The sequence below is a fragment of the Gadus morhua genome, chromosome 1 (genome assembly GCF_902167405.1).
Source record: "Gadus morhua chromosome 1, gadMor3.0, whole genome shotgun sequence".
Lineage (NCBI taxonomy): Eukaryota > Metazoa > Chordata > Actinopteri > Gadiformes > Gadidae > Gadus > Gadus morhua.
Window position 1 is genome coordinate 21,130,117 of NC_044048.1, and position 12,500 is coordinate 21,142,616.

A 12,500-nucleotide genomic window follows, 5' to 3' on the forward strand; every position below is an offset into this window, starting at 1 on the left:
CAACGACCGGCCCTGGAGGCCCGCTGAGGGGCGAGAGGCCAACGCATGCAAACGTGAGTGGAGGAGGAGGAGGAGGAGGAGGAAGAGGAGGAGGAGGGGGGGGGGGGGGGGGGAGGAGGAGAGGAGGAGGAGGAGGAGGGGGAGGAGGGGGAGAGAGGAGGAAGGGGAGGGGAGGAGGGGGAGAGGAGGAGGGGGAGAGGAGGAGGAAGAGGAGGAGGAGGGGGGAGGGGGAGGGGAGGAGGAGGAGGAGGCGGAGGAAGAGGAAGAGGAGGAGGAGGGGGGGGGGGGGAGGAGGAGAGGAGGAGGAGGAGGGGGAGGAGGGGGAGAGAGGAGGAAGGGGAGGGGAGGAGGGGGAGAGGAGGAGGGGGAGGAAGGGGAGGGGAGGAGGGGGAGAGGAGGAGGAGGAGGAGGGGGAGAGGAGGAGGAGGAGAGGAGGAGGAGGGGGGTTTGGGGAGGAGGAGGGAGGAGGAGAGGAGGAGGAGGATAGGAGAAGGAAAGGAGGAGGAGGAAGAGGTGGAGGGGAGGAGGAGGAGGAGGGGAGGAGGAGGAGAGGAGGAGGAGGAGGGGAGGAGGAGGGGGGGGAGAAGTGGAGGGGGATGGGGGAGGAAGTGGATGAAAAGGAGGATAGAGAAGGAGGTTAAGGAATAGGAGAAAGAGGAGTTGGTAGACAGAATAGTCTAGTGGTCGGGTCTTTGACACCAAGCTGAAAGGTATCTCATAAGATAAGAAATCAATAGTAATAAGCTGATGACCTGACATTTCTCTCCGTGTGTGTGCCTCCATATGTGTGTGTGTGTGTGTGTGTGTGTGTGTGTCCCTGTGTGTGTGTGTGCAGAGTGTGAGTGCAACGGTCACTCCAGCCAGTGCCACTTCGACATGGCCGTGTTCCTGGCCACGGGGAACGTGAGCGGGGGGGTGTGTGACGGCTGCCTCCACAACACCATGGGCCGCAGCTGTGACCTGTGTGAGCCCTTCTACTACAGAGACCCCCTCAGGGACGTCAGGGACCCCCAGGTCTGCACCGGTGAGTCAGGGGGGGGGGGGTCAGAGAGAGTCACCAGTGTTGCAGCACCATACATGTGAGGTACCCTACACAGAGCACTCAGGCCAGGGGATACCGTACATAAAGACATGCAGTGGAAGCAGAACCAATAAGATATGAGCTCGGTTCCTTGACTTTTTCACGTTCTGCGCTGAAGGGGAACCACCTCTCTTCTGGTGGTCCTCGTTTAGAGCCACCAGGGGTCAGAGTGTACTGGTTCATACGTGTGCTGCGGTAAAATCACAACATTTGGAAAACCCCCATTGTAACGTGACCTTTGTCTCCGCAATAAAATCCTGTTGGAGTCAGACGGGAGGCCGGGGTTTGTGCTTGTTTGGGAATTGAACCAATGAATTGATTTATATTTAGCAGACGCTTTTATCCAAAGGTTCTTACAATAAGTCCATTCGTCAGAAGAAAGAGAAACAACAATCCATCACTTTCGGTACAGCAAGGATATTCATAGAACCAAGAGAAAAGCACTAACAATAGTTAGGTTAACCCATTCCCTGTACACAACAAAGTTAGCTAGGGTATGATGCTACACAATGCTAAGTACTATTTTGTATGTGCAAGGACATACAACAGACAATAAGTGCGTACATCAAGTGCCAGGACGTACAACGTACGATAAGTGCGTACATTAAGTTCCAGAACGTACAACATACGATGTGTGCGTACATTAAGTTCCAGGACGTACAACATACAACAAGTGAATTAAGTGCTAGGATGTACAAACATGCAATAAATGTGTACATTACGTGCCAGTGCATACAGCTTCCAATAAGTGTGTTCATTAACCGCCAGGACGTACAACATACGATGTGTGCGTCACAAGTCACTCTGAACAAGTCTTGAGTTTTTAGTGGAAGCTGCTGAGCGACTTCCCCATAACTGTTCCCCCCTTCCCCCCCCCCCTACTGGCCCCAGCGTGCGACTGCGACCCGGACGGCTCCCAGAACGGGGGTCTGTGCGACGGCCACACAGACCGCTCCCAGGGCACGGTGGGGGGCCAGTGCCGCTGCAAGGCCCACGTGGAGGGCCCCCGCTGCGACCGCTGCCGCACGGGCTTCTTCGGCCTCAGCGCCGACGACCCCCAGGGCTGCCAGCGTGAGTGCACACAGGAAGTGACGTCGGCGGCCGGCGTGGGCGTGGGCGTGACGACCCTGGCTCTGATTGGTCCATCTGATCGACCAATCAGAGCCGGGGTGGACACAGTGAGGGAGTGAGTGAGTGAGTGAGTGTGGGAGTGGGTGGGGTTTCGTCGGATCGACCAATCAGAGCCAGGGTGGACACAGTGAGGGAGGGAGTGAGTGAGTGAGTGTGGGAGTGGGTGGGGTTTCGTCGGATCGACCAATCAGAGCCGGGTGTTCACGGTGAGTGAGTGAGTGGGGTTTCGTCAGATCGACCAATCAGAGCCGGGTGGTCACGGTGAGTGATTGAGTGAGTGAGTGAGTGATTGAGTGAGTGGGTGGGGTTTCGTCAGATCGACCAATCAGAGCGTGGTCGACACGGATGAGCAGCGACTGAACCCGGGTGAACGGGTGGAGTTGCACCACCTCCCTGACTGTGTCGACCCTGCACCATCAGGCGGCTGTGAAGACCTGACGGTGTTTAGACTACGGCAGGCTGAACACCGTCACCCCCACCCTAAACGTTAACGAGGGAGTAATGGCCCTTGGAGAATCGCATTCCTCTCAAGATGTTCTGAACATGGAGAGTCGGAGAGATCATTCTTCTATTCCTCCCCTAGGGAGAACTGTTTGAATGTGTTCTCATGCTGGAATCGTCTGTGTTTATATTAACTACAGGATCATTTATACCACGTGCCAAAACGATGACACACCCTCCTGATAACAAAGCGATTTAGACGCTGTCATCAGGAAATTGTGTCATAGTGTTAATATCGTGTCATATTTTTTTAACTAATGAAACCTGAAAAACAGTTCCCGTAAATGTTCAAAAATGTAGAGCAGGCGAAGGAACTGGTTTCAAAGTTTTAAGTCAGATTTTTGTGTACGTGTACTGTGGGGACCTCCTGACCCCTGACCCCTGACCTTTGACCCCCCCCCCTGTGTGCAGCGTGCCGGTGCGACCCCAGGGGGACGGTGTCGGGCCGGTCCCAGTGCGACCCGGTCAGCGGAGACTGCTTCTGCAAGCGCCTGGTGACGGGACGGGGCTGCGACCAGTGCCTGGTGAGGTCACATGGTCACCCTCCCGGGTCACGTGATCACCTTCCTGGTGTCATGTGATCACTCCCCTGGGTCACATGGTCACCGTCCCGGGTCACGTGATCACCCCCCCGGGTCATGAGATCACCCACATGGGTCACATGGTCACCCTCCTTGGTCATGTGATCACCCTCCTTGGTCAGGTGTCCTGGTCACATGACTTCATCATGACCTTGATTACATGATCTGATCAATAGATAAAACAGGTTTAGATAAAGATTTAAATTAGGAGCAACTGGAACACAGTATGAATTTCCCAGTATAAGGTCATTTTCCCAGTATAAACAGTAACCGCTGGGTCATATGAAGAGAATCTGGGTGAAATGTGGGGCTCACAGCAGCAGCCCCAGACAGGGATAGTAAAAATAATAAACATTTGAAATAAGAATAACCACTAAGACACACAGAATTGACTTTGATTGAGCTATTGTTTAACCTAGCAGTCTCTCACTGGATGACGTCCTGTCTGTCCTTGTCTGTATTTTAGTGTCCTCGTCAGCTGTCTCTCTCTCCCCCTCTCATTCTCTCTCTCTCTCTCTCTCTCTCTCTCTCTCTCTCTCTCTCTCTCTCTCTCTCTCTCTCTCTCTCTCTCTCTCTCTCTCTCTCTCTCTCCCTAACTCTCCCTCACTCTCTCCCCACCAAGGTGTTATGTGCTGATTTAGCACCTGTTTATAACTTCCCATTCCCCGGCCCCCCGGCCCACTCAGCCAGGAATAGTAGCCAGAAATGTCATCTCCTTCCTGGCCTCAAGTTCTAAATTTAGCCCAGGGATATGCAGGCCTGTTGGGGAGAAGTGTGAGTTACAGCCGATCTAAACCGGTCTGGAGCCCGTCGGGGTCAGAGGTGAGAGGTGGAAGGTTGGCTGTGACAGACTCATGTTCAGGGGGCTTCAGCCTTAATCCTCCTCGTGAATTTCTCTCTGAGTCGGAGCGTAGTTCACTAAAAGTCCTTATTCAGTCATGAGGTCTGTACCATGTGAGGATGATTTCTCAGACAAATTAAGGTGTCCTTTTAGGTGTTCGGAGGAGACGTTGTTTGAAGCGGAACTGTAATTTGTGGTTCACACCAACTGTCATAAACCAGAGGGAGAACATGTTTACGGATGTGTAGTGATAAGAGCTCTCTGCTCTAGATACCAAGTCATTAAACACAAGCTTCAGGTGTCTCTGACTCAACCGTCCATATGCTGTTGAAAACTGCATCGCACCTCCTGACCTCTACCTGTGTCTCTCTGTCTCACCCTCTGTCTGTCTGTCTGTCTGTCTGTCTGTCTCTCTGTCTGTCTGTCTGTCTGTCTGTCTGTCTGTCTGTCTGTCTGTCTGTCTGTCTGTCTGTCTGTCTGTCTGTCTGTCTGTCTGTCTGTCTGCCTGCCTGTCTGTCTGTCTGTCTGTCTGTCCTCCAGCCAGAACACTGGGCTCTGAGCCATGACCTCAACGGCTGCCGGGCGTGTGACTGCGACGTGGGAGGAGCCCTGGACAACCAGTGAGTGAAGGCAAACCAATTAACCAATTAACCAATTAACCAAAATACCACTTAAGCAGTTGACTGGGGAGCTTCCACCGGTTTAACATACCGATGTGTTTGCATGTTTGATGGTCTCAGACATTTTAACTTGGAGAGTTTTGATCCAGAACCGTAACGTTCTCGCGGCTCCTCAGGTGTACCATGGAGAACGGGCAGTGCCGCTGCCGGAACCATATGGCGGGCCGCCAATGCTCCCAGGTGGAGTCTGGCTACTTCTTCATGGCTCTGGACCACTTCCTGTATGAGGCTGAGCTGGCCAAGATGGGACAGGTGAGACTGCTGCCCTCTGCTGGCGGACTGCAGGGTTCACTATGTAGATCACGACTACTCCAGAACCGCTGCTAGGTCATGGAGTGTTGTTTAGACTCAAGTGCAATCAGTAATTGTTACTTGAAAATGCTTGAAATGTGTGATTTAGCGACAGAAGAAGATCCCCTAGACTCTTCATAGCCTCCCCCTTACCCCCCATCTCCCCACACCCCTCTTACGCGCATATTGTATGTTGTACGTCCTTGCATTTAAAAATAGTACTCAGCATTGTGGGGCATCTTATCTATGGAAACCTAGCAATTGTTAGCGCTTGTCACTTGTTTCTATGAACAACCTTACTGTACCGACAGCGATACAGCGTTGTTTCTCTTTCTTCTGTGATATGTACTTTGGATAAAAGCGTCTGCTAAATGCCCTGAATGTAAATGTAAGTAAACGGGTGCCCGTGCTGACTCTTACGGCGGTGCTGTGTGGTCCAGGGCTGCGTGGTGGAGCCCAGGGAGCAGCAGCCGGGCCGCCCCCCCTCCTGGACCGGGCTGGGCTTCGCCAGGGTCCCCCAGGGGGGGTCTCTGGAGTTCAGCGTCGCCGACGTGCCCTTATCCATGGAGTACGACCTGCTGCTGCGCTACGAGTCCCAGGTCAGCGTGGTAGGGGGCGCTATATGTTATTACTAATGTTACGTCATTACTAATGTTACTTATGTTATAGTGATGATGTTATACTTTAGTCCCAGGTCAGCGTGGTAGGGGGCGCTATATGTTATTACTAATGTTACGTCATTACTAATGTTACTTATGTTATAGTGAGGATGTTATACTGTAGTCCCAGGTCAGCGTGGTAGGGGGCGCTATACAACATATGTATTATTCACGATAATACATATGTTGTTCATGATATTATATGCGTTATTCGTATTATAATGTTTTCATCACGATATTATATGTGTAATTAATTAATGTTATTATAATATCTTAATATTATATGCTATTTATGATATGTTATGTGTTATTCATGATATTGTCATGAATTATTTGAGTTATACATAATATAACATGATATTCTGGATACGATATGCGTTGTTCATGAAATAATTAGCGTATCAACTGTGTTATTCATGTTATTCATGTGAAGTTATTCATGTTAAGTGTGATTCATGGTATTATGAGTGTTATTCATGGTATTATGAGTGTTATTCATGGTATTATGAGTGTTATTCATGGTAGTATACGTGTTATTCATGGTATTATACGTGTTATTAATGGTATTATGAGTGTTATTCATGGTAGTATACGTGTTATTCATGGTATTATGAGTGTTATTCATGGTATTACACGTGTTATTCATGGTATTATACGTGTTATTCATGCTATGTGCTGCGTGACTAACGCTGCTGATCCCTGCTGGGGTGCAGCTGCTGCGGGACTGGGAGGAGGTCCGGGTGACGGTGGTCCGGCCCGGGTCCATCCCCACCAGCAGCCCCTGTGGGAACACCATCCCCGCCGACGACCGGCTCACCACCACCCTGCCTGCTGGATCCCGGTACACACACACACGCACGCACACACGCACGCACACATACACACACACACACAGACACCATCACAAGCACACGCACGCAAACGCATACACACACGTACACACGTATACATACACACGCACACACACTCACGCATGCCCACGCACACACAGACTCACACGGGTATACACATACTCATACAAATGCATTCACGCACATACTAACACACGCACACACACACACACACACACACACACACACACACACACACACACACACACACACACACACACACACACACACACACACACACACACGCGCGCGCGCGCGCGCGCACACACACACACACACAAACACGAAGTAAAACACACGCACACACACACACACACACACACTAAAACACACACACAGTCTAAAACATACTAACATACACACACACGCACACTAACACATACACACACATACACACACATACACACACACTAAGACATACTAATACATACACACACCCACACACACACATAACCACACACTGACACATACACACACGCATACACATACACACACAGAATACAGGTGGGTAACATTTTGTGTGTGTGTTTGTGTGTGTGTGTGCGTGTGCAGGTTCGTGGTGGTGCCCAGCCCCATATGTCTGGAGAGGGGCGTGGCCTACACCCTCCGTCTGGAGTTCACACGCTACGGCGACGCCAACAGCGTCTCTGGGGGCGGAGCCGAGACCATCCTGCTCATAGACTCTGTGAGTCACAGTGTTATATTATACATCATATATTATATCAGACAACTGTTCTAATTGCAATAAAACTTACCTTTCTTCAGGACCCAAGGCACTTTACATGTGGGAGTCACAGGAAGAGGAATAAAATAAAGATAAATAAAGATTTTTCTCTCTCCCTCACGCTCTCTCTCTCTCTCTCTCTCTCTCTCTCTCTCTCTCTCTCTCTCTCTCTCTCTCTCTCTCTCTCTCTCTCTCTCTCTCTCTCTCTCTCTCTCTCTCTCTCTCTCTCTCTCTTCTCCCTCTCTCTCTCTCTCTCTCTCCCCCCTCTCTCTCTCTTTTCCTCCCCTCTCTCCCCTTCACTCTCTCCCCCTCTCTCTCTCTCTCCCTCCCTCCCTCTCTCTCTCTCTCTCTCTCTCTCTCTCTCTCTCTCTCTCTCTCTCTCTCTCTCTCTCTCTCTCTCTCTCTCTCTCTCTCTCTCTCTCTCTCTCTCTCTCCCTCCCTCCCCCCCCTCCCTCCCCTCTCTCTCTCCCTCCCTCCTCCCCCTCCCTCTCTCTCTCCCTCCCACCCCCTCCTCCCCTCCCCCCCCCCCCCCTGTAGATCGCCCTGCTCCCCCGCCCCTCCTCCCTGGAGATGTTCAGCGGGGGGGACGCGGGCTCGGAGGTCCGGCGCCAGGCCATGGAGCGGTACCGCTGCACGGAGGGCCCGCGGGGGGTCAGCCGCCCGCTGCTCAGCGACACCTGCGCCAAGCTCACCTCCAGCATGTCGGCCGTGATCAACGACGGGGCGCTGCGTGAGTCACCCGCCTGGGGGCGGGGCCAATGAGAGGGTGAATGAGGTCACTCACCCCGGGGGCGGGGCGAATGAGATGGTGAATGAGGTCGACCGCCTGGGGGCGGGGTCAATGAGAGGGTGAATGAGGTCACTCACCTGGGGGCGGGGTCAATGAGAGGGTGAATGAGGTCACTCACCTGGGGGCGGGGTCAATGAGAGGGTGAATGAGGTCATCCGCCTGGTGACAGGGTGATGAGAGGGTGATGAGGTCACTCACCTGGAGACGGGGGAAATGAGAGGGTTATGAGGTCACTCACCTGGGGACGGGGGAAATAAGAGGGTGAATGAGGTCACACACCTGGGGACGGGGGGAATGAGAGGGTGAATGGGGTCACCCGCCTGGTGACGGGGTGATGAGAGGGTGAATGAGGTCACGTACACCTGGGGACGGGGGAATGAGAGGGTGAATGTGGTCACTCACCTGGGAACAGGGTGAATGACGTCTCTCATCTGGTGATGGGGTGAATGAGAGGGTGAATGAGGTCACTCACCTGGGAACAGGGTGAATGACGTCTCTCATCTGGTGATGGGGTGAATGAGAGGGTGAATGCCATCATTCACTTGGTGAATGATGATTAATACTTCCGTGTATTAAGGCATGTTTGTTAATACATATATCTATTAGTGCTGCAAAGCGCTTAAAATATTTAATCGTGATTAATCGCATTAATGTCATAGTTAACTCACGATTAATCGCGAGTAATCGCACATTTTTTTGTCCCATTTATTTTTCTCATTTTAATGCTCTTATCAACATGGTGAAGTGCATGGGCTTGCCTTTAAATTAATACATTTGCGTTAATCGCGCGATAAAAAAATTAACGCCGCTAAAATTGGTTTGCGTTAACGCCGTTATAACGCGTTTAACTGACAGCACTAATATTTATTAATACATATGTGCATTGATACTTGTTTCATGAGTCATTGACTCATGTGCTCATGTGTCCCCCTCAGCCTGTAACTGCGACCCCCAGGGCGCGGCCAGCTCTGTGTGTGACGTGCGGGGGGGCCAGTGTCGCTGCAGGCCCAACGTGATTGGCCGACGCTGTGACCAGTGTGCTCCAGGGACCTATGGCTTCGGCCCGTCCGGATGTAAAGGTGGGACCTCTATGGTGATAGGCTGCAGCCAGAGACTGAAGAGACTGGGATACATCACCGCTATCACACAACAAAACTGTTTGTGTCCAACAAAAAATAGTAACATGTTAATAATATGCTGTTTATAAACTCATGCTGTATCAATACATATCGTTCCTGATCTGTCCCATGTTTAAAAATGCCCAGAAATCGTAAATTAATGTTTGTATACATTGTTATCATCAATTATTATTATCATTAAGTATAAATAATGATTTGTATTGGTTATTAATTAGTTATGAAACATACAAATAGCGCCCTCTGGTGTCCATAAAAACACAACACACTCAATTCTAAACTTCTAAACTCCCCTCTCCCCTCTCCTTTCCCTCTCCTTCTCACCTCTCCCCCCTCCCTCCCCCCCTCCCTCCCCCCCAGCGTGCGGCTGCAGTCTGGAGGGCTCCTCCTCGCGGCTGTGTGACGGCTCCAGCGGTCAGTGCGCGTGCCGCGCCGGGGCCTTCGGTCTCCGCTGCGACGGCTGTCAGAGCGGCCACTGGGGCTTCCCCCACTGCCGGCCCTGCCAGTGCAACGGCCACGCCCTGCAGTGCCAGCAGAAGACCGGAGCCTGCATCGACTGCAGGGCCAACACGGGCGGAGACCAGTGTGACAGGTGGGGGAGGAGGAGGAGGAGAGGGAGGAGGGGGAGAGCAGGGGGAGAGGAGGAGGAGGGAGAGGAGGAGGAGGAGGAGAGAACCGAGGGGAGAGGAGAGGGGGAAGGAGAGGGTGAGGAGGAGGGAGAGGAGGAGGGGGGGAGGACAGAGAGGAGAGGAGGAGGAGGAGAGGAGGAGGTGAGGGAGAGGGGAGAAGAAGAGGAGGGGGAGAGGAGAAGGAGGGAGAGGAGGAGGAGGAGGGAGAGGAGATGATGAGGATGATGAAGAAGTTGTTAAGGTTGATTATGTTGAAGCGGAGGTTATGGGTGAAGAAGATGATGAGAATGGTGATGAAGAAAGATGCGGGGGTTGAGCATAGCACTGGTCAGGGAATGAAGGGCCGGTAGGTGGCATCACCCCCTCATAGTTAGACTCGTATAAAAACTATTATCAAACTGGAAAAGTCCGACCTTGGCAGGTTTAAGTCGGAACAGCTCTTTCACCTTCATGGGGTTCCCAACGCTGTCATTGTGTCTCAAGGTGTGCCGACGGTTACTACGGCAACCCCTCTCTGGCTTCGGGCAACCATTGCCGGCCCTGCCCATGCCCGGACGGACCCAACAGCGGGCGTCACTTCGCCGACTCCTGTTACCAGGACAACCACAACGGACAGATCGTCTGCAACTGTATCCAGGGTTACACAGGTGAGCCTCCTGAGCTCTGTGGGAGGCTGCTTCCCTCCTGTCCTGTGTGCATTAAGCTCCTCCCCCTTCTCATCCTTTAGATGAGACTCAGCCTGTGAGCTGGTGAATGAATGAGTGAGGTCAGTGGTTCACTTGGAGCCTGTAACGCATTACTGTAAACCGTGTTTTGGTAAATGAAGGGCTGAATGTTATCCATGCCGTGCCCTCGAAAACAAACAGACTACCACCGTGTTTGTCCCAAGAACGAATAGCAACGCTGAACTGCTGCAGTGTATCGAGGGTTAACGACGTCCCATGGAGACGCTAGGTCTGAACGGAGATGAACCAATGAATCAGCTGAAGGACCGTTTCTTGGAAGTCCAAAGTGGTGGAACGGTTGACAACAGTAACCCGCTGTTTCCTCCCTCTCCTGTCCTGCCGTCGGCACAGGGATAGTTAAACGCTCTGGAAAGACCATTTTCAAGCGTGAGTAATGGTGGTGGTGACCCCCCCCCCCCCCCCCCTGCCCCCCTGCCTCGCCCACGCCTCACCTCCACCCCTACCCTCCCCCCCTTCCTCTTGCATGGGTGCAGATCCCCCCCCCCCCCCCCCCCCCCCCCCCCCCCCCCCCCCCCCACTCCCCTGCCTGTTGGGGCACTTCCTGTCTGTGTGGAAGACCGGGCTCTGAAAACATGCAGCCACATTGCACACACCTGGATTATATTTACAATCAGGGCATTCAAAGCAGATGCTTTTATCAAAAGCGACTTATAGAAACAAAGAGAGAAACTACAATATATATCTCTGTCGGTAACAGTAAGGATGTTCATAGAATCAAGTGCCACGCACTAACAATCGCTATAGGTTAACCCATTCTCCGTGTACAACAAAGATAGCTAGGATAAGATGCTACATGATGCTGAGTACTAAGTGCAATTAGTATGGTTGAAGTTGATGTTGATGTTTGTGTAAAGATCAGCCACAGCTTAAGACCCTGAGCCAGAGCTACGATTCTTCACTGTTAATAAATGCTGCCCCGTGTGGTCAGAGGCTTGTAGTGCACCTGGGCTAGCTTCTGACGAACCCACCGGTCAAACACACTATCCAGAGGGCATCGCCTCTCAGTTTCATCTACAGACGTACAGCTATCAGTGGAGCATGCAGTGCTCCTAGAATCCTGCTGAATCTGTGTTATTCTAATGTTCATAAGTCACGCTATAACGTAGAAATAGAGGTACATGTTTTGTGGCACAAACTATGGTCTTGGACACGGCGTTGAATTTGTTTGGATGTTCATTCATGGCAGGGTTTCTGGGTCGATCTAACGCAAGGATACAAAACAAGATTAAAACCTTGTTTTGCATTCTAGCGTTAAAACCTAGCAAGATTAAAACCTAGTGAAATAATATTGACGGTTGCTGTGATGACTAATAGTTAGTTAGTTAACTCAAACAAGCGGAAGGCTCCCGTTGAGTAGGAGTAACATAGTGATCACACGCTTAATGCTCGCCAGCCAGTAGTTATTCACTCATAGATGCATGGCAGTATGGTTCACTTTGTGCTTCAACTGTGAGAACTATCTGGGAAATCTCCTCAGACACCTTTCTGGCTCAAACCAAATCCAGAGGCCAAAACCTGCTACTTTCATTAAATATCGACCCATCTTAAAGGGGTGATATTATGCCAACAGTGAATAGCCTTCAACAACTAGATGTATGATGGATAGATCAGTCTACCAGCCTACCCAGTGGACTGTAGCAAATGTTTCTTATCCATCCATCATACATCTAGGTGGACCCGCTCACTTGTGATGTCACTAAAACACAGGAAGAGGCAGATCTTCCTTACCTGGTGGCATACATCACCCCTTTAACCAAGCGACGACATCCCGGCTCTCCCCCCTCCTCCCTCCCCCCCCCCCCCAAAAGGCGCCCGGTGCG

The 12,500-nt window shown here is 51.6% G+C and overlaps 1 protein-coding gene across 2 annotated transcripts in view; it reads left to right on the forward strand.

The window, feature by feature from the left end:
• Window positions 1–12,500, forward strand: part of lamb2 (laminin, beta 2 (laminin S)) — a 45,078-nt gene that overhangs the window by 22,554 nt on the left and 10,024 nt on the right. The window contains exons 9-22 of one of the 2 annotated variants that reach the window (XM_030365809.1): window positions 1–53; window positions 836–1,024; window positions 1,973–2,152; window positions 3,125–3,237; window positions 4,676–4,755; window positions 4,932–5,067; window positions 5,547–5,714; window positions 6,479–6,606; window positions 7,208–7,340; window positions 7,917–8,109; window positions 9,105–9,248; window positions 9,666–9,897; window positions 10,418–10,581; window positions 12,489–12,500. The exon at window positions 1–53 is cut by the window's left edge and continues 68 nt beyond it; the exon at window positions 12,489–12,500 is cut by the window's right edge and continues 213 nt beyond it. In XM_030365809.1, coding sequence (XP_030221669.1) covers window positions 1–53; window positions 836–1,024; window positions 1,973–2,152; window positions 3,125–3,237; window positions 4,676–4,755; window positions 4,932–5,067; window positions 5,547–5,714; window positions 6,479–6,606; window positions 7,208–7,340; window positions 7,917–8,109; window positions 9,105–9,248; window positions 9,666–9,897; window positions 10,418–10,581; window positions 12,489–12,500 — 1,925 coding nt within the window. The remainder of the gene's footprint in view (window positions 54–835; window positions 1,025–1,972; window positions 2,153–3,124; window positions 3,238–4,675; window positions 4,756–4,931; window positions 5,068–5,546; window positions 5,715–6,478; window positions 6,607–7,207; window positions 7,341–7,916; window positions 8,110–9,104; window positions 9,249–9,665; window positions 9,898–10,417; window positions 10,582–12,488) is intronic. The other variant, XM_030365818.1, reaches the window with a different exon arrangement.